At 38.1% G+C, this 23,941-nt stretch overlaps 1 protein-coding gene and 1 pseudogene across 1 annotated transcript; one reads left to right on the top strand and one right to left on the bottom strand.

The window, feature by feature from the left end:
• The first annotated feature begins 2,917 nt into the window (after nt 1-2,917).
• On the top strand, nt 2,918-3,634 carry LOC104452480 (annotated as a pseudogene).
• A 158-nt stretch (nt 3,635-3,792) lies between these two features.
• On the bottom strand, nt 3,793-6,900 carry LOC104452479 (26S proteasome non-ATPase regulatory subunit 14 homolog). The gene is made up of 6 exons (XM_010066957.3): nt 6,644-6,900; nt 6,309-6,486; nt 6,130-6,211; nt 5,433-5,609; nt 5,187-5,354; nt 3,793-4,186 (listed from the first exon to the last, which is right to left on the bottom strand). The coding sequence occupies exons 1-6, from the start codon at nt 6,786-6,788 to the stop codon at nt 3,995-3,997; spliced, it is 942 nt and encodes a 313-aa protein (XP_010065259.2). The 5' UTR covers nt 6,789-6,900; the 3' UTR covers nt 3,793-3,994.
• Nucleotides 6,901-23,941: the final 17,041 nt, after the last annotated feature.

Here is a 23,941-nt window from a genome sequence, read left to right as displayed (position 1 = left end):
CCACCACACAAACTTGAAACGTCATAAATATGTGGTTGAAGATATATGGTTGTTGACATATATACACACGTATATAGTTATTGAATTAAATTATAGATAAATTGTTTAAGCATAAAATTCTAAACATATGTTTTCTTACATAATTAGTATAAGGGTGTAATACATCCATAATCTTGACATCAGTAACCTAAAAAAGTTCCTAGCAAAGTCCTAAGATTCTGTGGATAGATGCAATAATATTACACGAACACATGTTCATTACTATTTATGATAAATGTTTTTTTTTTTTTTGTGATTAGGTTTAATTCAACCCTATCTTTCCAATAAATCCTCATTTTTCTCGAACTCAAGCTAAATTATCTAGAGATTTTATGTGCTCATTACTATTTATGATAAAGTTTGTCTTTTGTGATTATTTTTAATTCAACCTATTTGTCCAATAAAACTTCTTTTTTCGCAAACTTGAGGTAATTATCTAGGACTTTGGCTATTAAATTTGTGAGTTTGTTAGAGATTTTCTATTATACATCAACATATCCAAAGCAATTTTAATTTTAACTTGAGGTAAAAATAAGTAGAATTATTTTCTTTCACAAACCACGGTGTCTTCTCAAATCTCCCACGCACCTACCACATTTCATATCCAAAGGGTGGGCGGTCGTCGGTAGGATATCTAATCATTCCAATTTTCCTCTTAGCCAGGTGATCTACTCTTGACAGGAGATGGAGCTCCACGTCGCATAAGCTATTTATCAATTTTCTACTCTCTTATTTCTTTTTCGTGTACCCCACCCCCCTCTCATCAACCTAACCGTTGTTTCTCTCAACTCACGGTCATGGACATGTCCGATTTTGTTTTTCTTTTTCATTATTATGACTCTCGTGTATAAAGTCATTACCGAAAAAGCAACATTGGGAATGGCAAGTTAATGAATTTATTTTGTACACAGGTGCAAATAAAAACCTGAAGGCCAAGACTGAAGTGGCAGTCCTTTTTCGCTGATTCTACCTTATAGCTCATTTTGGGTCAGGCCAAAAATTTAGTCTTGCCTAGCTTGGATTCTTCAATTATTTCCTCTATTGGCTTACTTAACTAATTGACTACATTATTGAATTGAGCAACAAAAATCACGGCATAAACTCGAAAATGGCCCAAAATGAGCCAAAAAGTGGATTACGGTTTCTGAAAATAGTTGATACATAATAATTGTTTAACTTACCAAAGTAGGAAAGATTCACATTTTCTAAACTTTAAAAGCAACACGTCTTGCACTGAATTCTTTCAGTCCCAGCCTTTTTCTTTTTCTTTTTTTTTTCTTTTTTTGGATCAACCCTACAAAATAGCCCTCCAAAATAAAAGTAATGTCTATTCAGCTCATCCCAAAATTACAATCAAACTTACTTCTGAAATTTGATTTTTCAGCCACAATGAAGGCTAGCTCGCCGACTTGCCATTGCATTGCGCGAGAAGAAGGCCAAGAACAAGGAGGAAAAAGAAAAGGACAAGAAAAAAAATTAATTAAAAAGTCAAAAAAAAATATTTAAAAATTACCACATCAGCCTTCACGGGCGAAAAGAAGTTGGGGGATGCCTCTAGTTATGGTGAAATGTGAGAAGAGGTTGGGGGACGCCTCTAATTATGGTGGACTTATCTTTTTGTTTGTAGTTTCTTATAACAGTTTGTCGGTAAGATTAGTCGTGGTCTTAAAATTCTTGTGTAAATTATTTTATTAGAAATCATCATTTACCTTCAAATTATTTCCAACTATTCCCTCTGGATCCCTCTTTAAGCTGTATCGCTAGGGCAATTCGACAAAAGAAACATCCTTAGTCAATGAAAATGAGGATATTTTTTCCCCATCATTCCTCCTAACCTCAGGAGATTCTTCCTTTTTTTGCCCTCCTTTTGATTGTTTCACTTTTCAAAAATGGGTTAAGTTTTAGGTCTGAAATTGGAGTGCGTTTTGGCAAAGGTGGATTGGGGAACTATTGATTTATCCCCCCAAAATTAATCCATCAAATTTTACACACACCTAGTTTAAACTTATTGATCCAATAAATTTTGCCATCCAAACCTGACATCTCATTTTTTTTCTCTATTTCTTGCCCAACAATCATTTTTAAAATAAACTTGGGCAACTGTTTTTTTTTTTTTTATCTTTAAAGCTTTTGAAAATAAGCGCATAAACAACCATAAGCCTGTCAACGAAACAACAATTTCATATATTCGAAATAGGGCCAAATTTCAGGATATCACACTTGACACCGTCAATATGAAAATGGTATCACATTTCTTAGAAAAGCACACCTAAAAAAACCCTACATATGCATTTCTTAGGAAAGTTTCGATTTATACAAATTAGACGAATTTCAAGCTTTGCTGAAAGGTAAATTTTGCATATTATATGCTTTTCATTTTATCTTTTGGAATTGTTTATCTTCTATTACAGCTGCAAGTTTTTTGTTTTCTTGGGAGAATAGTTTGTTTTAATAAGTAATAAAAGTTAAGTCCTTATGGTGTGATTGAATGCTTCCCTTTGACATTGAAATGTCTTAGAAGGAGGAGCTTTCTAGTAAAAATGGTTTCTTTTTTTCTTTTAAATTGAAATGGACTTTTATGTAGAGCGCTCACAATTGCACCACATCCCGGAGAAGTATTCATCCATTGAGTATAAAAGAGCAAATGATGGCATGCACAATCTCATTACTTCACGAACAAACATTAGCTATATATTATTCAAGGAAAAAATAGATGAATAAACCCATTGTTGTTTCCCTAAGTTGTTATTGCTTGTAGTTACCAGAACTTCCTCCTCAATAAATAGACCCGCTTTCTTTCCCTCTTCGAGCCATCGCTGTTTCTTGTCTCTCAATTCATCATCTTCACCTATCTCTGATCAATATCGTTGACCTCTCTCTCTCTCTCTCTCACATGGATTCATCCAAGGAGGTTTCGCTCGAGATCTTCCCCTACATCAGAGTCTACAAGGACGGCACCTTCGAACGCCTTGCCGGCTTCGAGATCGCCCCACCTGGCCTTGACCCCGAGACCGGAGTCAAATCCAAGGACATTCTCATCCTCCCCGACGCTGGCGTCTCTGCCCGGATCTACCGCCCCTCCTTGGCATCCGCCACCACAAAAACTCCCCCTCGTCCTCTACTTCCACGGCGGGGCCTTCATCATCTCCTCCATTGCTGACCCCAAATATTACTCCAGCCTCAATGCCCTTGTTGCCGAGTGCAACATTGTCCTCATCTCCGTTGACTATCGCCGAGTCCCGAGCACGCCCTCCCCACGGCCTACGATGTTTCCTGGGCTGCTCTGCAGTGGATCACTTCGGAGGAAGCCCGGTGCGAGCTGTGGCTCAGGGACCATGCCAACTTCGATCGGCTCTTCCTTGCTGGTGACGGCGGCGCCAACATGTCGCACCACTTGGCTATGCGACTCAGGTACGGTACAATGACAACCTAAAGATGCCGAGTGTGTATTCCGGTATAAGTTACTTTAAGATTTCATCGCTGTGTTACTTCTAATTAGAATTGTAAAACATAAACACTTTATGTTGTGGAGGCACTCTTCACAACGTTTGGCTCGTGTGGCTGCTAAGTAAAGCAATGACGATGCATGCCCAAGTTCTTGTCTCATGTCCGCCCACGGGGCGATGCGGTGGCTACATCTTTGTCAACTCCATTCATCGTCCCCCACTGAACGGAGACAGGAGACCTGCCCCGTTATTTAGTATCAGAGATCATGTCACAGAGGCTCGCGGACAAACCGTCTCCTTTCCTTTCCCTTTCTTGGATAAGAACAAATTGGTAACTGAATTGTTTGAATGGGGATACAAGCAAAGCAGAGAACAAAGGGCTAGATTTCTTACAAGCTGCAGCGTCTACTGATCAAGCCGATGTAATAATTAGTCCCGGAACACCGCCGCAAAAGATGATACAGAGTTGTGCAGAATGCAGGTGACATAAGATGCCGATTCGGAGGGCCTTAGAAGACTACGGTATCAAGCATGGTCCCTAAGGTCTGAACCATGTTGGAAGACATAAGGTTGGAAACGTGCTCCTCGAGGTGCTTCTTGGCATCTTGCCTTCCCACATTCGCGATCGCCAGCTTCTCTGGTGGCAATTCATCCTCCTCCTGCACTGCCTTGTTATACTTGATTGCCAAATTCAGCATCTCCTGCAAGATTGGAAGGGGGAAAAAATCAACTCATTTTGATTGTGCCATAAATAGAAATGAAAAACATCCGCCCACCAACCAACTGATATGATATTCATAATGAACTGCAGAAAAAGATGGGTTTCCTGTGGCCCTACCATATGGATATTGTGGCCAGCCACTACTCGTTATTGGACTCTAATAAGATACAAACGATCACCGGTTATACTCACTGGCCAACAACCCTCCTCACTTTCCTAATCCTGCCACGGGTGAATTATATATATCCTCCACTTACTTAAATGGACCTACAAGAAAACCCATATTCAAGTCTTCAGACTTGAGGCATTTATTACACCACCACACACAATGTCATCCCTGTCCATTGCCGTAAATGTTCCTAATATATCTGTAACACCTGTCCAGAGTATGCACCAAGAATCATGTAAAGCTTTGACTAGAGATTGTCACCAATCAATTGTTGCCCTGTTGCCCTTCATTGAATAGGTCTTTGCCAATCCGTTTAAGAGAAAAAAAGAAGAGAAGGGAGGGGGGAGGTGTATCTGCAGTGTACTTTCATTAATAGTTTTTGGAAGAGAATATACCAAAGAATGAACCACACTATGTAACCAATCTTATCACAAAACAAACAACTATATTTTTTTCCCCTGGATGCTTTCTTCTCAGCCTAGATGTAAAGCATAAAGCACGACCTTAGCTTTTGGATAATAAAGCATGAATCTTACTCCTACTCAAAAAAATAAAAATCCACCTAAAACAAGGATCTGAATTTGGAAACAATCATTTGTTTTGCAAGAAATGGCAGCTTTTCAGCATCCAGTTCAATGAAATCTATATGCATTGCAAGCTAATTGATCTTGATTAATTAGGAAAAAATGGACATCAGATGAAAATATGCTTAAGCAGAGGGTCTTGTCTTGCATTGTCTAGAATCCACCTCTAAGTGACTGGCGCGACCAATTCTCCAATCTTTATGCGACAGATTAAGACCTTGACTTACCTGAACAGTCTGTTCATTGGTTTTAGAATGTGTGTCAAAACGACGAAGCGTCAAGCCATCTGTCCATTTCTTCTTGTGAAGATTAAGTAGCATTTTTTCCTCAAGTTCATTCTTTCTGTAATTGATGGCAATTGAGTAATAGTGTCTGTTCAGCCCATGGATCAATGCCTAGAAACATGAAGTCAACCCCATGAGATAAGATCAAAACTCAATAATCAAAAAGAATATTATCTGGTCAAAACTCACCTGGATGGACGGTTTGTTGAGATGTCCAAGGTTGGAGGTTGTCTGCCTGGGTTCTTGGCCAAGCATCATGGTTTGTGGGTTGATCAAACGGAAGGCATCAATCACAACCTTCCCTTTGACACTCTGGATGGGATCCACCACTACTGCAACCGCACGCTGATTTAATGCCTCAAAACTCTGATTTTTATAAGAACACAGCACAAGTAAAAAGCAGCCTTGTTAACAATTGGATCAAACTGGAAACCTATAAGCAATTATAGTCTAGCAAAAAAAGGACAAAAGAAACCAATCATATGATTATCAACCAAGAGTGAAAATATTTAAAATATGTTGAGGTACAACTCTCTGAGTGAATTTCCAAAGCCACAACCTTCAAATGGGGGTGAGCATGATTCCAGAGTAAAATCAGGAATTGAAGAACAAGATTGGTCTAGGTTCTGGTGGAATTCAGTCCTGTTCCCAGTCCCAGTTTTTTGAACCTGTACTATGTTGTTCGGTTCTTGGTTCCCAGACAGAAACCGAACTAAACCGGATTGGGATTCAAAATCCAGACCACCTACGTAAGGCCCAAACCAAGTCTAATCACAGATCTCTCTTCCAACCACAGATGAGAGCTAAACTCTAGCTCATTTCATTAGTTTGTAACTACAATTTACATGCTCCCTATAAGAATCAAATATAGGGTAAAAGAGATGACCTGCTGAGTGTTGATGTCCACACCAGAAAGCCAACATCCAAAGCCAGGATGAGAGTGGTACCAACCTACCACCATCTCTGGTCTGCAATGCAGAACACATAATAGCTCGATGAAAGGGATGTCCATCCAGTTAGAAAGAAAAAGCAAATGGGACCAAGTGGGTGCGTGGATAATTAAACCTTCCAGTCTGTTTGAGCATGTCGAGCATGTTGGTCTGGAACACATGATCGACCGCCTCGACACTGACACCGGTACCACTCTGCGGCATAGCAAACACATCGACGACTCGGACGGTGTACTCGTCCACAAACTCCCCAAGCATCAACCCCATCACTTCCATGGGAACCCCAGCCCTCCCTGGTCGGTCAAATCCCAAGTCCCAATTTAGGGAAAAAGCAAAGACACACTAAAAATGGAACAACCGCAAGCAACCGGAATTACCCATTAAACCGCGCCGACAGAAACCCACGACACTAAAAAAAAAAAAATGGGAATCGAGCGACAGAAACCATACCGTGCTTGAGCATCTTGAGGAGGGCGAGGGAGGAGATGTAGACCTGCTCGGATGAATCGAGGGTCGGGGAGTCGGGGGGCGGGTGGCCCAGACCACCTCCCGCGCCGGCGAACATTCTCTGAAGCCTCTCCATACCACCGGACATCCAACTTCGGGATTCTCTGTTGCTGCTGTGAACCGATGGAGAAGAGGAGGAGAAGAAAGGAGACGAATCTTTTGCTGCAAGCCAAAGCCCGTGTCTGGGCTTTTGGGAGGCCTGCTGCTGATTTGCTTTTTTTTTTTTTTTTAGTATCTATGTGTTTTAGTAAGGGGGTTTGACGTTCATATAAATAAATCAAAATAAGTTAAATTGATCATAATTAATATCTTCTTCTTCTTCTTTTTTCATATGTTATATTGCTGATGACCTCTCAAAAGACCCAAAACCTCGTGTACGAAATGTACTAAAGAAATGGAAAGAGGAATTAATCTATTGCACCTACCTAAGTTCCTCTTTCAATTTCATGTTTCTACGCGAAGTTCAACTTGATATTAAAGGAGTTGGGATCGTGCAAAAGATCACGGGCTCTCCTCTATTAACACCAAGGTCAAATTGCCATAGGTTAGTGTGCCATAGCTTTGAGGTTTCTTATAACATTGAAATTTACCAAAAATCCTTTATAAACTATGAACGGCATTTACATCAAATTGCTTTTTAATGTATTTTTAAAAAGCACTCTACCAAATACTATTTCAATTTCAAAAAAACCCTTTTAGTTCAAAAAACTTTTGCATTTTCTCAAAATACATTCCCACGTTTGCTTGCAATTCGTATGCTCATCACACGGCAACCCCTATTGGAGACTTACAAGGCCACATAGTTGGAGACAAATTTAGCTCTTATGCCACCGCATTAAGCACTTCTCGGGTCCACTTGGTCGGGTCTTTCGTCAAAACTAAGGCCAAGAAGCAATTCATTAAGTTTAGTTTATGATTCAATTGCCTATTCTATTTCTTTCATTTTGCTTTTGATTGTGACTTTACCTGTGACGATGCCCGATTGCCAAGTTAAAAAGGCCCATTTCGCCTCTACTCAATCCATGACAAGTGGTGTTGATTGTTGGGTACAATACCTGAATGAAGATAATATTAGGTTTTATTGCATAACTTCCCTTAACATATAATATGCAACATGATGTGAATACCTATTTGTTGAAACAATTTTTTTTTATCATATAAGTTTTATTCGTAGTTCAATGTGCAATGTTAGAATTCATTACATAATAAGATATTTGTAATTAAATTGGAGACTTTAACAATGTTTCTCAAGTTCTTTTCATACTTTGAATTACAATATATATATATATATATTTGGAGACAAATAGTCATATGGTTAAACAACAACTTACTAAACCTTCTAAAACCTCTACTACTACTTAACGAAAGCTTTTGAACTTTTATTTGGAAAAGAAGAAAGACTCCCTCTCATTAAATTATACAAACTAAATGTCTAAAAATCTATTTTAGTATAACTAATTAGATAATATTGGATTGTAATGATAGATAAATATTTATTTTTCTAGCATTAAAAGTTAGTAATGATGATGGACACTATCCTTATAGCTAGTGATTAAGTGCCCCCTACTGAATGGACATGATTTTCCCCTATCCACCGTAAGGTATAAAGTCCAAGTCCTAGAAAAAACGATTGGGACCCTCGTATGATCATCACCATAATTGATAATAATGGGGGAGGGAGGGAGGGAGGGAGATTTCCTCAAAAACTCGAGAGAGAGATTTCATATTCATCTTCCTCAAACAATCAAATCGTTTTCACTACTTTAATTGATAACAATGGGGAGGGAGGGAGGGAGGAGGGAGATTTCCTCGAAAACTCAAGAGAGAGAGATTTTATATTCATCTTCCTCAAACACTCGAATCGTTTTCACTACTTTTAAGAACGAACCAAATTTATTGTTATCCTCTTCTCGCTAGTTTTGCTAGGATAATATTGCACTTCCTCTTCATTGCAATTAACCACTAAGACTCCTAGCCATATGGCTGGGAATCACAAGACCCTCCTCCACTTGTATATAATTTTTCTTTCTTACCCTTCAAGACATTTTTTATTATAAAAACTATTTTACCTTATTTGCCATGCCTCTGAGACGTGGACTGCCTCCCAAGTTTTCCTAGAGAATACATTTGATCACTGAGAACTAACAAGTTGTCTGAATGATAGATAATTCAATCACCTAAACGTCTGCTTCTGCGCCCTTTTTGGTTCTATGAATTCCTATGCTGCATACATTAATCTGAATTTGATTTTTGTTTAGATCTTTGATTTATAGTTTAATGCTGCATTTGACAGATGTCTTGCAACATATGGTGAGAATGTTGAATTCCTTCGTGAGAATTTATTGACTCTCGATTTTAGATGTCATCGACGTATTCTTGTAAGTCTTTCTCGAGCATTTCGTGGACATATAAATGTATATCATAGACACATGGTTGTTTGTGTTGCTGGAAACTTCTGTCAACACTGCATTCAATGGACACAAATTCAGCCTAGCCTCCACCTAACCACCAGCACCACCTACCATGTATGGCTTCAATGACCTTGCCATAAAAGAAGAAAAGAAAATCTTATCTACGAATACCGTCCAGACATTTGTTGAACGTGCTCATTGAGAAAATATTCAATTCCCAAAATACTAATCATGCGTATTACGAAGATTAAGAAGATAAAAAAATATATATTGGACCACGTAATGTTTAGCTTTTGTCTAAACAAAAAAGGTTTTGTCGTCTTCGAAAGGACTAATTTTCACGGGCAATGCAGAAAGCAATGGAAATATGACTATTATTTTGCTACACAATTAACATTTCAGGAAAATGAAAGAAAGACAGAAAGTCACAGCTAATGATGTAATAAAAGTCTGCAATATTTAAGAGATTTCACGCTAAGCATAAGCGCCACATTGCATGAAGGATCATCCGCCCAATTGAACGATGGGACGTCTATCGGGCCAATTCGTATAAGACCCATCTTTTATTCGATGCAGACATGATAAAATGCCATTAGTAACAAATTGCAAAGAAACACAAGTAAGAGATGCGAATGCAAGACTATGCAAATTAATATTTTGGTTTAGAGGTCAGGTTTCCTTGCTATGGACGAATTCAATCCATGACAGGTCTCTAGGCAAAAAGTTTAGGCGTGAGCAAATGGATAATTCATAAAGCATGACAATGGGTTTAAGCTTAATTCTATCACACATCAATGGCTATAAATGACATTGCTATGTTTGCAGGGTAGGATGTTGAAGGGATGTTGACACTGAGGAGCACACGGAACAAGCAGGAGCGTTGCCAACTCGTAAGCTACCATAACATCACAGCAACTGATTGGCGACGTCATCTTTCAAAGAAATCTCAGTAAGTTACTTGCAAAAAGCCAACTCTTTGCATTTATCCACTCAAGATTCATCAACCAATCGAGTTTTTCTGAATTTCCAATGCCTTATAAAATATAACCATCCCATGCTTCCGGCCACCCATTGCCAAAAAGTACCCATCACCAAAACATTGATCATTCATCATATAAACAGCAACAAATACAACATGCTCTGACTGACTTCCACAAACAAGAAATTCAATATGTGCAAAAACCCAATTTAACCACCATAACCAAAGCTCATGGTCATCCCAAACCCAACATTACCATCTACCAAAAACATAAAAAAGCTCCAATGTAGACCATTGAAATCACGAAAATCAAGTAAGAACAGTGACGTACATCTTGGAGAGCTTGTTCGGGGCACCACCGGTGACCTTGGCGACGCGAAGGAGGGCGAGTTCGACCTTGAGTTCCTTTAGCTGGGTCAGAAGGTCGGTCTTCGACTTCTGCCTCAGCTCGTGCACCTTGATCCTTGTTGCCACCGATTCAAATCGAAAGGGCAAGTTCAAGTCAGCAACACAAGACAGGATAACCCCCATTTCGTCCCTAGGGTTTCACCGATGCAGGAGCAGGAAGCAGAGCCGTCGCCAATCCGCGAGAGGAAGCAAACGATTAAAGAGAAACAAAACCAACCTCGGATCTCGGATTCGCTCGCTCATCGCGACGACTTCGGCCTTGATGGAGTGGTACTCAAATTCAAATCTTGATGGAGTGGTGCGAGTTGCAAGGAGAGAGAGACAAAGAAGAGAGCCGTCATCACGTGATGGAGAATGCTACAGAACAGAGGAAAGAATTAGGGTTTTGTTTAGTATTAGGTAAAATTGGACTTTTAATAAAATTTTGAGAGTAAAATAGGCACTGAGCAAAAATTCATTAATCCCTTAGACCAGCATGCCGAAAATGCTGAAATGCCCAAAACAGGTGGGGACCTGCTTTGGCTTTTAGCATTTCAAAGGTCAGCATTTGGAAAAGGGAGCTTCAAATGCTGAACCAAACACCAATTTTTTTTCCTAAGGGACTTTCGGGCCCAAAGCTCCTTGGAAAAGCTGAACCAAACGGCCCCAGAACCCTAAAGATTTGGTACAACATAAAATATTGTTTTCTCTCCCTCTCTTTCTTCCTTTTTTTCCGCTTCATTTTACGAGGTTATTGTATTAGCAAGAGTTGCCTCCTGTTTCCGGAGTTTCTGATAGCAAAAGGTTTGTCCTTTCTGCTGCAACTTCAGATTTCTTCAGAAAGGTGGGGTGCGGGAAAATGGAAGAGCAATAAACTTCCCATTATACAAACGAGAGAGAGAGAGAGAGAGAGAGAGAGAGAGAGAGGGGAGGGGGAAGTGGGAGTTCTTAGTTCTTGAATCACTGGGATTGCCCAATGGCCACTCTTCCAATACGAAAGAGTGAGGTGGAGGATTCGAATTTCCACATTCACGGGGGTTGGGATAGGGACAATTCAGTATTAAATATGGATTTTGACCCTCACGCCCTACGGTAAGGGGAGAGCAAAAATCTAAAATCTAATAGCGAGAGTTTGAATAGAAATAAAATAAGACTGACAAAAAAAAATAAGAATTGGGAATTATTGGAGTTTGAGATGACGGTGGTGGTTAGGAGAGAGGAAAAGAAAGGAGTGCCAGCTAGTGTGTCGAGCCGTGAACAAGCAAACATGGAATGGCATTTGTATGCCAAGGAAAGCCCAACCTACGAAGAGAGAGAGAGAGAGAGAGTCCAAAATAGATTTCCTAGAGAACCAAAATGATACATATGCCCTCCTCAATAATTTTCATGGCCCTGGCAACAACATAGAAAAAAATAGCCAGGGCGCCTTGATCCTCTAAATTAGGAAGCATGGGCGCAGGGATGATAAATCATGGCCCTCACCTTACGATTGGGAGGATCACCTGAATGAATGACAACCCAAGAGCCGCCACATGACAAACATACATTTCTCGAGCCTCCTTTTTTTTTTCTTATGATCCAAGGAACCCTGTACAGCCGGTAGCCGGCGGGCAAATCCTGGGACCGCACGAGGGAACCACCATTCCGTGCAAGCAGTTAAGGCACCAAGCGCCTCCATTAGGTTTCGAACCTCTCACCTTGAAAGTAAGGATCAACAGGACCTTATCTAGCGAAGCCACCGAGGCGGGTGGTGAGCCTCCTTTCTGTTCATGCTTGCAAAATGCATAATTTTTTTTTATTTTCTAATTTGCTGGGAACAAGACCCTTTTGCGTGACCAAAGTCCCGTGAATAAATAATGAAAAAGTGATTTTTTTTTTTCTGTCGGTTAGCCGACGCATGGAAAGATAGAAAGGAGAGGGAGAGTGCATGAAATGACAACACACCACCATTCATGAATGAAGAAAATATGGAAATAAGAATTAGGGCTGGGGCCAAATCTTTGTCGGGGGGATGCATAACAAAGATGGGACCCGCATCTCCTCTAAATTTTCTCCCTCCTTTTGCTTCGCCTTTCTAAATTATTTTGGTCAGGCATATTGGCTACATACATGCGCGCCATGTCTCGTGCTGAAGTTTGCGCCATCAACACTTTCCATTTTTCCTAGGTATTTAAGGTTAGTACCCAAAAAAATCACAAACTAAATTCATTGCAAACTTGCTCACTATGAGACACATATTTAAAATATTTTGTGTCGTAAAAAATCTTGAATTTATATTAACGCGATAAATATGCCCTTAAATGGTGCTAGAATAGAGGATATATCGATATATAAGTTTAGGTCTTTCAAGAGTAAAATGCACCGGGTTAAGGGCCCGTTTGGTTCGGCTTTTGAATAATGCATTTGCAAAAATGTAAATTCCTTTAGGTGAATGGGGTTTTCCGAAATATAAATATCGTTTAGTAAAATTTGCATTAAAAAACAACTTTGGCCAAAATACCGTTTTATAAAATTTGCATTAAAAAACAACTTTGGCCAAAATACCGTTTTATAAAATTTGCATTTATAATTGACTTTTATTAAATTAAACAAGCAAAAATATATTTGTATTTTTTTTTTGAAGTCCAGTCACCAGACCACCAGATCCGGCGGCTGGACCGCCGGATCTGACCACCGAATGGCCGGATCTAGCCCCGGACGGGCGCCTCGGGTCGGGCGACCCCAAGCGACGGCCGCCCGAGGGTGGGCGACCCTAGGCGACGATCGCCTGGGTGGTTGCAACCCCAGGCAATCGCACGACCCAAGCGGCCGTCGCCTGAGGTTGCCAGGGTTGGGCGACCCTCAAGCGGCGATCACCGACACGCGCGACCCTTGGTCGGCGGTCGTCGGCCCCCAATCGTCTTCTCCACCAGTTGCATGAACAGTGATGAACAGTACAACTTGCCTTCCGAAAATGCAATTTCCCAATGGATCTCTACCCCTCCATTCCCCCAAAAGCCTTTAAAACCCCTTAGAGATGCAATTGCATCTTCCCAAAGTTCTCAAAAAATTGAACCAAACACTACAGCATTTGGCTAAACCCCTTTAGAGCCCCAAAGAGCATTCCAAATGCTAAACCAAACATGGCCTAAGTCCTCTTCTCCATCACGGAGTGAAAATAATTCCTTAATGATACCAAAAAATAAAATCAAATTTTATGGTTTTTTCCTATTTAAAATGGCCAGAAAATATAGGCTCGTGCGGCTCGAGGCAAAGAGAAAAATCAGCAATTCACCTTAAGAAGCACCAGACCCCAGCCGCCATTATTATTCCTGCCCAGCTCTCCTCTCCAGTGTGATGTAAAATAAAGGTGGAAATCAAAAAAGTGGAAATCTCTTTTTTTTTGGTATATTTCTCCAATTTTTAGCTGGGCCCCACTTCTCTCTTTTCTGCTCGTGGGGCCCATCCGCATCCGAGCGTCTTTATTTGGGGAGGAGAGAATTCTTAGGTTAAAAGTGTGAACTAATTGACCCCTTTTGGTTATCAACTACTTAGGGAAACTTGTGCTTTTAGTTGCAAAGCCTGAGGTATCCATCGCAACAATACCACTGAAGTTTTAGTTTTTTCTTTTTCTTCCTTCTATTTTCCCTTTTTGGTTAGACCCAATATGTATTCATATGAAATGTTGAAATAAGCATCAATTAATAATACTTTAGAGATAGACGGATGAGAGCCTTATATCCTGACAATAAGCAATCACTCATTTGCTTGCCCAACCTGTACACACACATAGTCTACAAAAAAATCATACAAAATCCAAAGTCTCCGATGGGCCAAAGTAATTCTCGTGAGTGCTTCTTGGACCTTGGTGGCTGGTTTTAGTTATTATTTATCAGTTTAATGTGATTCCCATTATGTTATCATTCAATTTCTACATTCTCAACGGATGCTCGGGGCTAGGATATGATAGATTTGATCACCTCATTTATGGGATTACTACTTATTCTCAACATGATATATAGAAAATAGCACGTTTAATTGTTACCACATTAATGAATAATACTTATGTATGCCACAATCTGGAACCACGCGTTTTCATTGTAATAGCATCATGGAGGTCTGATTCCCCAAGCTTGTCCTGACCAGGTCAGGTCAGAGTCACAAGGGACTGAAGACACTATTAGGCGGGCTCGAGTGATGATATTTGGTCGAAGTGGTCACCTTATCCACGAATTCGTTCGCATTAGGATGAAAGAAAGTGCGCGATCCTAATATTTCACCAAAGCCCGCCCGATAAGCGCCTCCACCTAGTATATTGTGGCATCCTCCAAATATATTTCCACACGACCACAACTACTACTCTATAAATAATAAATAATGGCTTTTTTATATACGAGTGATTGTTGCTTTTTATTTTCTTTTTACTCTTTTTTTTCATTTGAATTGAATTGAGCAGTTCTCCTTGCCTTGCCACGGCTTGTGGAGAGAGAAAAGAACGAGACTAAGAAGTGGAAGCTCTTCCGATGGCGAGGGGACAGCAGAGCCACGTGGCGGCGCCCCGCGCCCACCAGCCGGTTCACTTGGACGGTGGCCATGGAGCAGTGGGTCTCATGGATCTCATAAATAGGATAAGAGTAGAGAGAGAGAGGAGCAGAGAGAAAGAGAGAGACAGAGGAGCCATTGATTCCCGCTCAGCCTACCGCCGCCTGCAACAAGCCCTAGAGGAGAGAGACAGATGAGTTCATATAATAATTTTTTTATTCTAACTTCAGATGACACGTGTCATTTTATTAATGAATCCACATAAATAAGTATATGTCATGTAGATGGGTGACGTGGCGGTTGCGAAATATTTTCTCCATAAAATAGGTATCGTGAGAGAGGGAGGACGGAACTACCTCTGAAATTTATTTCTTGAATGAACCTCCAAAAATTCTTAAATATCTAATTAAGAATTTTTTTTGTGATTTTTAATGTGTCATGTAGTTATATTAATGTGTGTGCGGTGCATTATATATCTAGTCGAAGTAGTGATAACAACCCTTAATTTCCTCCCTAACTTTTTCGCAAAATTGAATAGTTACAAAAAAAAAATGTATGAATTAAATTGCAAGAGAGATATGGTAGAGGTTAGGGCAAATATGATTTCTTCAAATTAACACGTAGATTTTTGTGTTTACATTAACATGTGGTCACGTTATTGCATTTCCTGTGCAGAACCTAATTGCTATAACACTGAGCTAATGATGGCATTTATTCCTAATAAAAAGACTAAAAAAGCAAAAGTGCTAACAAGTAACCTCAGCAAGCCTACAAGATTCTCGAAATATACAAGTTTGTGTTAAAAAGAATTATTATATTTTTGTTGAAATTTGTCGGTGCAGCGGCGAGAAGGGATATTTTGAAATTCTATGGGAAGATTAAGAACAAATAAAATTGAGATATTTATGACAAAATTGACACTTGTCCCTTCCTTGTGGGATAAGCCAAGGGAGGGGCATATGTGTCCTTTGACTTAGGATGTGTTGGTGGGGCTTATGTCGAGGAACGAGACGGAGTTTATGGTGGAATCGGAAGAGTTATGGCTTGAGTGGAGGCCATTTGTTGAGTTTAGTAAATCATGAGCAGACTCCTCTAACAAAAAAAAGTCATCTAAGGCAACGTCCATCTTTGATTACAACGGAAAAAAAAATATTCCGAGTAAATAAGTTCAATTAATTTGAGAAGTGAAGTAATTTTAGTGAATTGTTGCTAGTTTATAGCCGGATTGGTTAACTTTGATACGAGGATAGTAAACCAATACTATGATTAGTTTTTAACTCGTTTGATGCTTTAATATCATAGAGACACTTGTATTTTTCTCTTACTTAATATGAAATAATCAAAGTAGAAAAGATTAACATTGCGATTTGGTTAAAAAAAAAGAGATAATTTGTAATTCTTTTTTATTTACGTCACGTCTGATGGTTAAAAAATTTTGTATTACGGGCTTGCCCTTCAAAGCAGCGCCAAGAAAATTATTATAGATTTTTTTTTTTTTGTATTTCTTTTCATTTGGTTGGGCGCCGTGGACAGGGAGCCAGGGAGTTTGGCAGGGCGGGAGAGTTGAGTTAGAAGAAGTCCCTGGAGATGCGTGTTAATCACACCGACGCCCTCCCTCCGCCCCTCCATCGTAAGCTGGAACTGACGATTTGACCCCTCGCCACGTCACATCAAAAAAAGGCTGGGAAAAGGAAATTTGACTGTTTATCCTTCGAGAAGTCCCGGAAAAAAAAAAAGTCCGGAAGAAAGGACCAGACACGAGATTTTCCGAAAGAAAGGACAAGACAGGACACTTTATCTTTTTTGTTGCGCCGCATGAAATTGAAGCCACGATGGGGGTGGGGTCCACGACAGTGACACCCTGAGTCTCTCTCCTTCTCTCTCTCTCTCTTTCTCCTTCCTCCCTTTCACCTTCATAACTGGGGAGGGGGGTCGGTGGATATTACCGTTCCAACCGTACATTTTTCAATAGGTTCCATTATGTCGTAAAATCCGTGTTTAAAGACGTAAGTAGGAATGATTTTCTTAATTGACGCTCAGCTTGAAAATTTTGGTTTAATGGATAGAATTCCCCTTCTCATTTTATCCAACAAGATAGGAATAGAAGCTTTTATTTTAATTTTTATTTAATATAAATTTTTTTCTAACAAGTAATATTCACGCCCTTACAAAGTTAACTTTTTTGTCTCCATCTTGCTGAGGCTTGGCAAGGATGTAGATTCATGATTAGAAATTGTTATCAATACTTCTTTATTGCGAAACTCCTAAATAATAATAGCATCAACTTAGTTCATTTTTTCATTATAGATATTGGTATTATTTTCGTTTAATAGGAATAGGTGCACAATTACATTCAAATCGACCTAGTGCGCCGACTTGCCGACTCATATGATATTCCAAGACTAAGCCTACATTAAGCTCAATGCTCTCCGATTAACTCAACCATACTCTTTAAGCCTCACGAGCACGTACTATGAGTAGAGGTGGAAAAATGGGTCATATATGGATCATTTCTTTTTTGAAGAAACTAATTAAATGGATTTAACAATTAAATGCTTAAAATAGGTGGGTCTTAAGTGAGTCTTAAGTGGGTCTTAAATGGGTTGGATGTAGAACCCATTTTCAACCAAAACCTCTCTCTCTTCTCTCTTTAACTTTACAAAAATATTTTTTATAAAAATCGAAATTATAATTTTTTTTTTTTATTTTATTTTTTTTTTTCTTTCTTCTTCCTCCTTCTGGTGGTTGGCACGTGAGGGCTGGCAACCGACTAGGCAAAGCCTCGACCTCGCCGGCATTGGGCGAGCTCAAGCTCGCCAATCTAGAGAGCCTCGAGCTCACCAAATCGCGAGCCTCGGCGATCGGCGAGACTCAAACTCGCCGACGTTGGGTGAGACTCGAGCCTTGCCAAATCCGGTGAGGGGCGAGCTTGAGCTCGCTAGATCCAGTGAGGTGGAGGCCTTGCCGACATCGACAAGGCTCGAGCCTTGTCGATCTAGCGAGCCTTGAGCTCACCGGCATTGGCAAGTCGGGCGAGCTCAAGGCTCCCTTATGGCCGGTTGTCGGTTGTCGTCGTGGCCGATGGCTAGCCAAAGAAGAAAAATAACAAAAAAAAAAATTCAAAATTATACTCTTAAAAAATTAATTTTAATTAATTAAATTAATTAAATTAATTAAAATTCATTTAAAAATATAATTATTTTAAAAATTATAAAATTTGTTCATTAATTTTGTTTTGTATAAAACTATTTTAGCAATACCATTTTTAATATATATATAAGAAATAAAATTTATTAGATTTAGTTAAATGGATCGGGTATATGTTAAGTATAGGTCAAATTGGATATGGGTAAAAAAATTTACACTACAATAAATGAGTTAAATGGATCAATTTGGATCGGATCATTTATTATCCGATCCAAACTCGATTTGACCCACCTGTTTAATGGGTCTAGCTATGAGCAACAAGCTAAGTAACAAAAAAATATTTTAAGGGTTGTGCCAAAAGGCATTTCTATGTTAAATTTTGGACGGTCACTATTTATGAGGAGAAATTGAATCGAAATGGTTGCTCCGAGTTCGGTTGATTTTGAAATATGGCACAAGAGACTATCTTGGACATGTCTTGCCAAATAAGCCCTCTCAAAAGTAGAAGTTGCTGTGGTCATGAGCTACCAAAAAGAATCGGCCCGACAAGAATCCAAACAATCTCTCTCTATCTCATTTCAAATATCCCCCAAATTGATATAGAATTCTCAAAGTGACCCTCGGAATCGTGTTTTATCTCAAATAGCCACCCATAATTGTACAAAATTGTGACAAGCTTTCTATATATTAGGAAATAAACCAGCATACACAATAAAAGTTTGATAGGAGTTTAGTCTAATTTCGGAATTGATATGGGTGCAACCCGTACATTTGAAGTTTGAACTAGTGTATTCTAAAATTGAAATGGACAGGCAAGCTCGACTAGTTGGATCAGAATTGCCATGGTCATATCCGATCATGTATGCTCAAGGCAGTACATCGAGACTCGATCTAAAAAAAAAAAAAAAAAAAAAACACATATCCGATTGGAGCCGGATCTAAATCCAACCCCCAATTTCAAAGCCTCCCCGCACACAAGGGGAAACGAAGGATTTACACATTTACTCCTCTTGGATCCATTCTATTTTATCTTCTTTCCTTCTTTTTTCCGTCTCTTTTCTTTTTTTTTGGGGGATAAATCAATAGTTCCCTAATCCACCTTTGCCAAAATGCACTCCAATTTTAAACCTAAACTTAACCCATTTTTTTAAAAGTGAAACAATCAAAAGGAGGGCAAAAAAAGGAAGAAAAGAAAAGGAAGAAGAAAAAAGGAAAAATCTCCTGAGGTAGGAGGAATGATGGGGAAAAAATATCCTCATTTTCATTGACTAAGGATGTTTTTTTTCTCGAATTACCCTAACGATACAGCTTAAAGAGGGACCAAAGGGAACAGTTGGAAATGATTTGAAGGTAAATGATGATCTAATAAAATAATTTACAAAAGAATTTTAAGACCACGACTAATCTTTCCAACAAATTGTTATAAGAAACTACAAACAAAAAGATAAGTCCACCATAATTAGAGGCGTTCCCCAACCTCTTCTCACGTTCCATCATAACTAGAGGCATCCTCCAACTTCTTTTCGTTCGTGAAGGTTGATGTGGTAGTTTTTAAATAATTATTTTGATTTTTTAATTAATTATTTCTTTTTCTTTTTCTTTTTCTTTTCTTTTTCCCCTTCTTCCTCTTGGCCTTCGTCTCCCGCAATGCAATGGCAAGCGACCCTTCAGCGCGGGCTAGCCTTCACTATGGCTGAAAAATCAGATTTTAGAAGTAAGTTTGATTGTAATTTTGGGCTGAGCTAAATAGACTTTACTTATCTTTTGGAGGGCTATTTTGTAGGGTTGATCCGAAAAAAGAAAAAAAAAAAAAAGGCTAGTACTGAAAGAATTCAAGTCAACACGTGTTGCTTTTAAAGTTTAAAAATGTGAATCTTTCCTATCTTTGATAAGTTAAACAATTATTATGTACCAACTATTTTCAGAAATCGTAATCCACTTTTTGGCTCATTTCGGGCCATTTTCGAGTTTATGCCGTGATTTTTGTTGCTCATTTCAATAATGTAGTCAATTAGTTAAGTTAGCCTATAAAGGAAATAATTGAAGAATCCAAGCTAGGCAAGATCAAATTTTTGGCTTGAACCAAAATGAACTGTAAGGTAGAATCAGCGAAAAAGGATTGCTGCTTCAGTCTTGGCCTTCAGGTTTTTATTTGCACCCGTGTACAAAATAAATTCATTCACTTGCCATTCACAACGTTGCTTTTTCGGTAATGACTTTATACATGAGAGTCATAATAATGAAAAAGAAAAACGAAATCGGACATGTCCATGACCGTGAGTTGAGAGAAACGGTGGTTAGGTTGCTGAGGGGGGTAGGTACACGGAAAAAATAATCACAAAAGACAAACTTTAATAGCCATAATCCTAGATAATTTACGTCAAGTTTGTGAACAAAAGAAGAAGTTTTATTGGACAAATAGATTGAATTAAAAATAATCACAAAAGACAAACTTTATCATAAATAGTAATGCGCACATAAAATCTCTAGATAATTTAGCCTGAGTTTGAGAAAAAAGGAGGATTTATTGGAAAGATAGGGTTGAATTAAACCTAATCACAAAAAAAAAACCTTTGTCATAAATAGTAATGAACATGTATTCATGTAATATTATTGCATCTATCCACCACAGAATCTTAGGATTTTGCTAGAAACTTTTTTAGGTTACTGATGTCAAGATTATGGATGTATTTACACCCTTATACTAATTATGTAAGAAAACATATGTTTAGAATTTTATGCTTAAACAATTTATCTATAATTTAATTCAATAACTATACATGTGTGTATATATGTCAACAACCATATATCTTCAACCACATATTTATGACGCTTCAAGTTTGTGTGGTGGTTATTTATTCAATTTTTGCATGAAGATTAAAAAGAATATCCAAACAAAAGAATTAACATAAGGATGATTTACAAGCACCATCCATGTGAAAAATGCCTTGGATAACATTTGGAGGAAAATATGATTTTTACGGATTTAACAAGAGCTAAAAAGGTTGTGACTATTCTTGAATAAACAAGCAAACTCAAAGTCTCTAATTGGATAAAAAAGATAGATCTATATATTTTCACCCATTGACAGGAAAAAAAGAGAGAGTAGATATCTAGGAAAAAATTGAAAGGATGCAATCATTTAGGACAAATTGGTTCAATATCTTTCCAAATAAAAAGTTTGTATTTGGATTGTAACCATTTCAAAGAAAGATTTACAGGATACCACCTTTGGAGGCAATATGGCTCCTTATATAGTCTATGTGACCTATCTTCATAATTGAACTTTCTCAAATTTTTGAAATCTTTCCACTTCTTTTTCGCGTTCTCTTTTATGTAGTATATGTGACCTATCTTCATAATTACTAGTCAATTTGGAAAAAAAAAAGTAACTATTTGCGTGAAAAATAACTTTATACATTTTTCCATGAGCTAAACATCAAGCATACATAAGTATCGACAAGAGAAAGAAGAAACCGAATTTTAGTGAAAAAATTTAACCTTTTTTTAATACCATTCTTTCCTCCGGCCTCTTTTTCTTCGAAATAGCTCTTTGAACTTTTATCTTCACTTCACAATATAGCAATAGATAGCTGACATCTGTTGACATTGATATCGTATCTCAAACATCCTGATCTTTTTCATGAGATACCATGCTCAACTTGGGCCTTGGGCACAAATTTCCTTAACCATGCCTCTAAAGCCTATTCCTTTTGTCCATAGAGTGAAAAGCAATTCCTCATAATTCTAAAAATAAGATCAAAATTATGTTCCCCTATTTTAAAATGGGCAAGAAATGAAGGCTCATGCTGAAAAGGGCAAGCATCAGCATGCCCTTTCTAGCGTGATATAAAGAGGGAAATCAAGAAAATGGGAATGGGAACATGATTTTTCTTCTCCTCATAAAACCATTATCTCACAGCTACCAAGCTTGAACTGAGAGTCACTTCAAGAAAAGACGATAATCATCAATTTTACAAAACAAAATAATGAAAATCAAATCAACAAAAGACAAATACTGCACCTAACACTTCAATTTCTTCCTCTGTAAAATGACCATCGAGCTTGTGCAGCTTCCATCCTGATTCTGAATCATTCCATTGTTCCTCTTCCTTTTACTTCCATTCCGATTCCTCTTCGAAGAAGAGAATGCTGTCTTCTTTCTTGTTTCAAAGCAATTCCCCGAGCAACTCCAGTTTTGGTGGGCTTCATTTTAGGATGAGACACCCGATACCGGGATACTTATAATTTTTTATTTTTATATTTTCACACTGTGTTTTGGTGAATAAAAAGCTCACCGCTTCAATTTATCTTTTTGAAATATTAATTACACTAAAAAAAGCAGCATAAAATATCTTGAGATTGCAAATAATAATAATAAAATGTTTCATAATTCATTAGCCATTGAGGAAAACCTCAACAAAATTTAATTCATCTAACTTGCATGTGATTTTCATCAATTTGGAAAAGGAGCTTGTGCATCTATTTATTCCCTCCAAAGACATGTATACATAAAATAAAATAATAATAGAAAAACCTAGTCAATGATTAGACATATTGATTAAGGAAAATATTTTCTTCATCAAAACTATCAAACTCCGGTCATCTTTGGATCAAAATTAATTTTTCTTTGGGGGCTAGTAAATCTTTAATATCTATCAGCTATCTTTTTACCTAAAAAAAAGAAAAGGATAATTTAAATAGCTATTTAGCTACTTGGCAAATTTTAAGAAAACATGGCCGTCACTGAGATCCTGTGCTTCTCTTCTCCCAATGGGAACAGAAGTCGGGCAATTTTTTTTTTCCTTTTCATGTATATTTCTCTATTTTTGGCTGGCCCCACCACCTCTTTCTTTTCCCCTTGGTGCCCATTTGCCATCTGGGTGTCTTTATTATTTGTTATTTTCTTTTTTGGTCATGTGGGTATCTTGATTATGTGTTCAAGGTCCCTCCACTCTCTCTCCTCTCCTCTCTTAGTGGAATTTTAAATTTGTTAACCGTTGTTTCCAGTCTCTCATCTGTATCGGGATGTCTTTTTTACTCGAAACCCTACATTTTACTTTAGGAAAAACATGGAGAAAAAATTATCATTGTTTAAAAAGTGAGAGCGTATCATATGCGAAAGTATAGTATCTTAAGATTAGATATGGTGCAAATTGCGATTTCGAATAAGTAAAGATGGTTAGGTTTTTTGCAATGTTTCTATAAAATGTTTTGGAAATATCCATATAATAATTTGGACTTTGGTGGATACGATTAGATCTGTTCGACTATCCTTAATCCTGTCGACTTTGATTTCTATTTGCCTCTTCAAACGAAGGGGATCCCATTGACAAATACTTTGCAAATCGTTTGCCCACATTCTTGCATTTACGAAAAAGAGCGAAGATAAAATTCAAAGAAAAACTGATTTTTTTTTCCGAGTCTTCAATTTTCCTATTTTATTAAGTTGCCAAACAAGTCAAAAGAAAGAAATTGCCATCCCATTTCTGCACCATTTTCCAGTCCATTGTTAAATACATGGGCATATATTTGCTAAGGTGACTAATTAAGGAGATATTATAATTTTCAATGCACGTATATTTTTTAGAGCATTGAGCATCACATGGTAAGCAAGCATAACAAAGCTGAGCACTTCCTTTCTTGTTTATTAATCAAGCCATAAACTCTCCATGAACTCTTCTAATGGTGGAGACCATAGAGTTTGCACATCCTTCGAAGGACAATTCTAGGTATATGGCGATGAATGCCTCAGATTTCACATAATTTTAACCAAAAATGACAGCACCTATTTCC

Source organism: Eucalyptus grandis, chromosome 7 (genome assembly GCF_016545825.1).
Source record: "Eucalyptus grandis isolate ANBG69807.140 chromosome 7, ASM1654582v1, whole genome shotgun sequence".
Taxonomy (NCBI): domain Eukaryota; kingdom Viridiplantae; phylum Streptophyta; class Magnoliopsida; order Myrtales; family Myrtaceae; genus Eucalyptus; species Eucalyptus grandis.
Note: the sequence above shows the minus strand (reverse complement) of the source record. Positions and strands in the feature narration are given on the sequence as shown.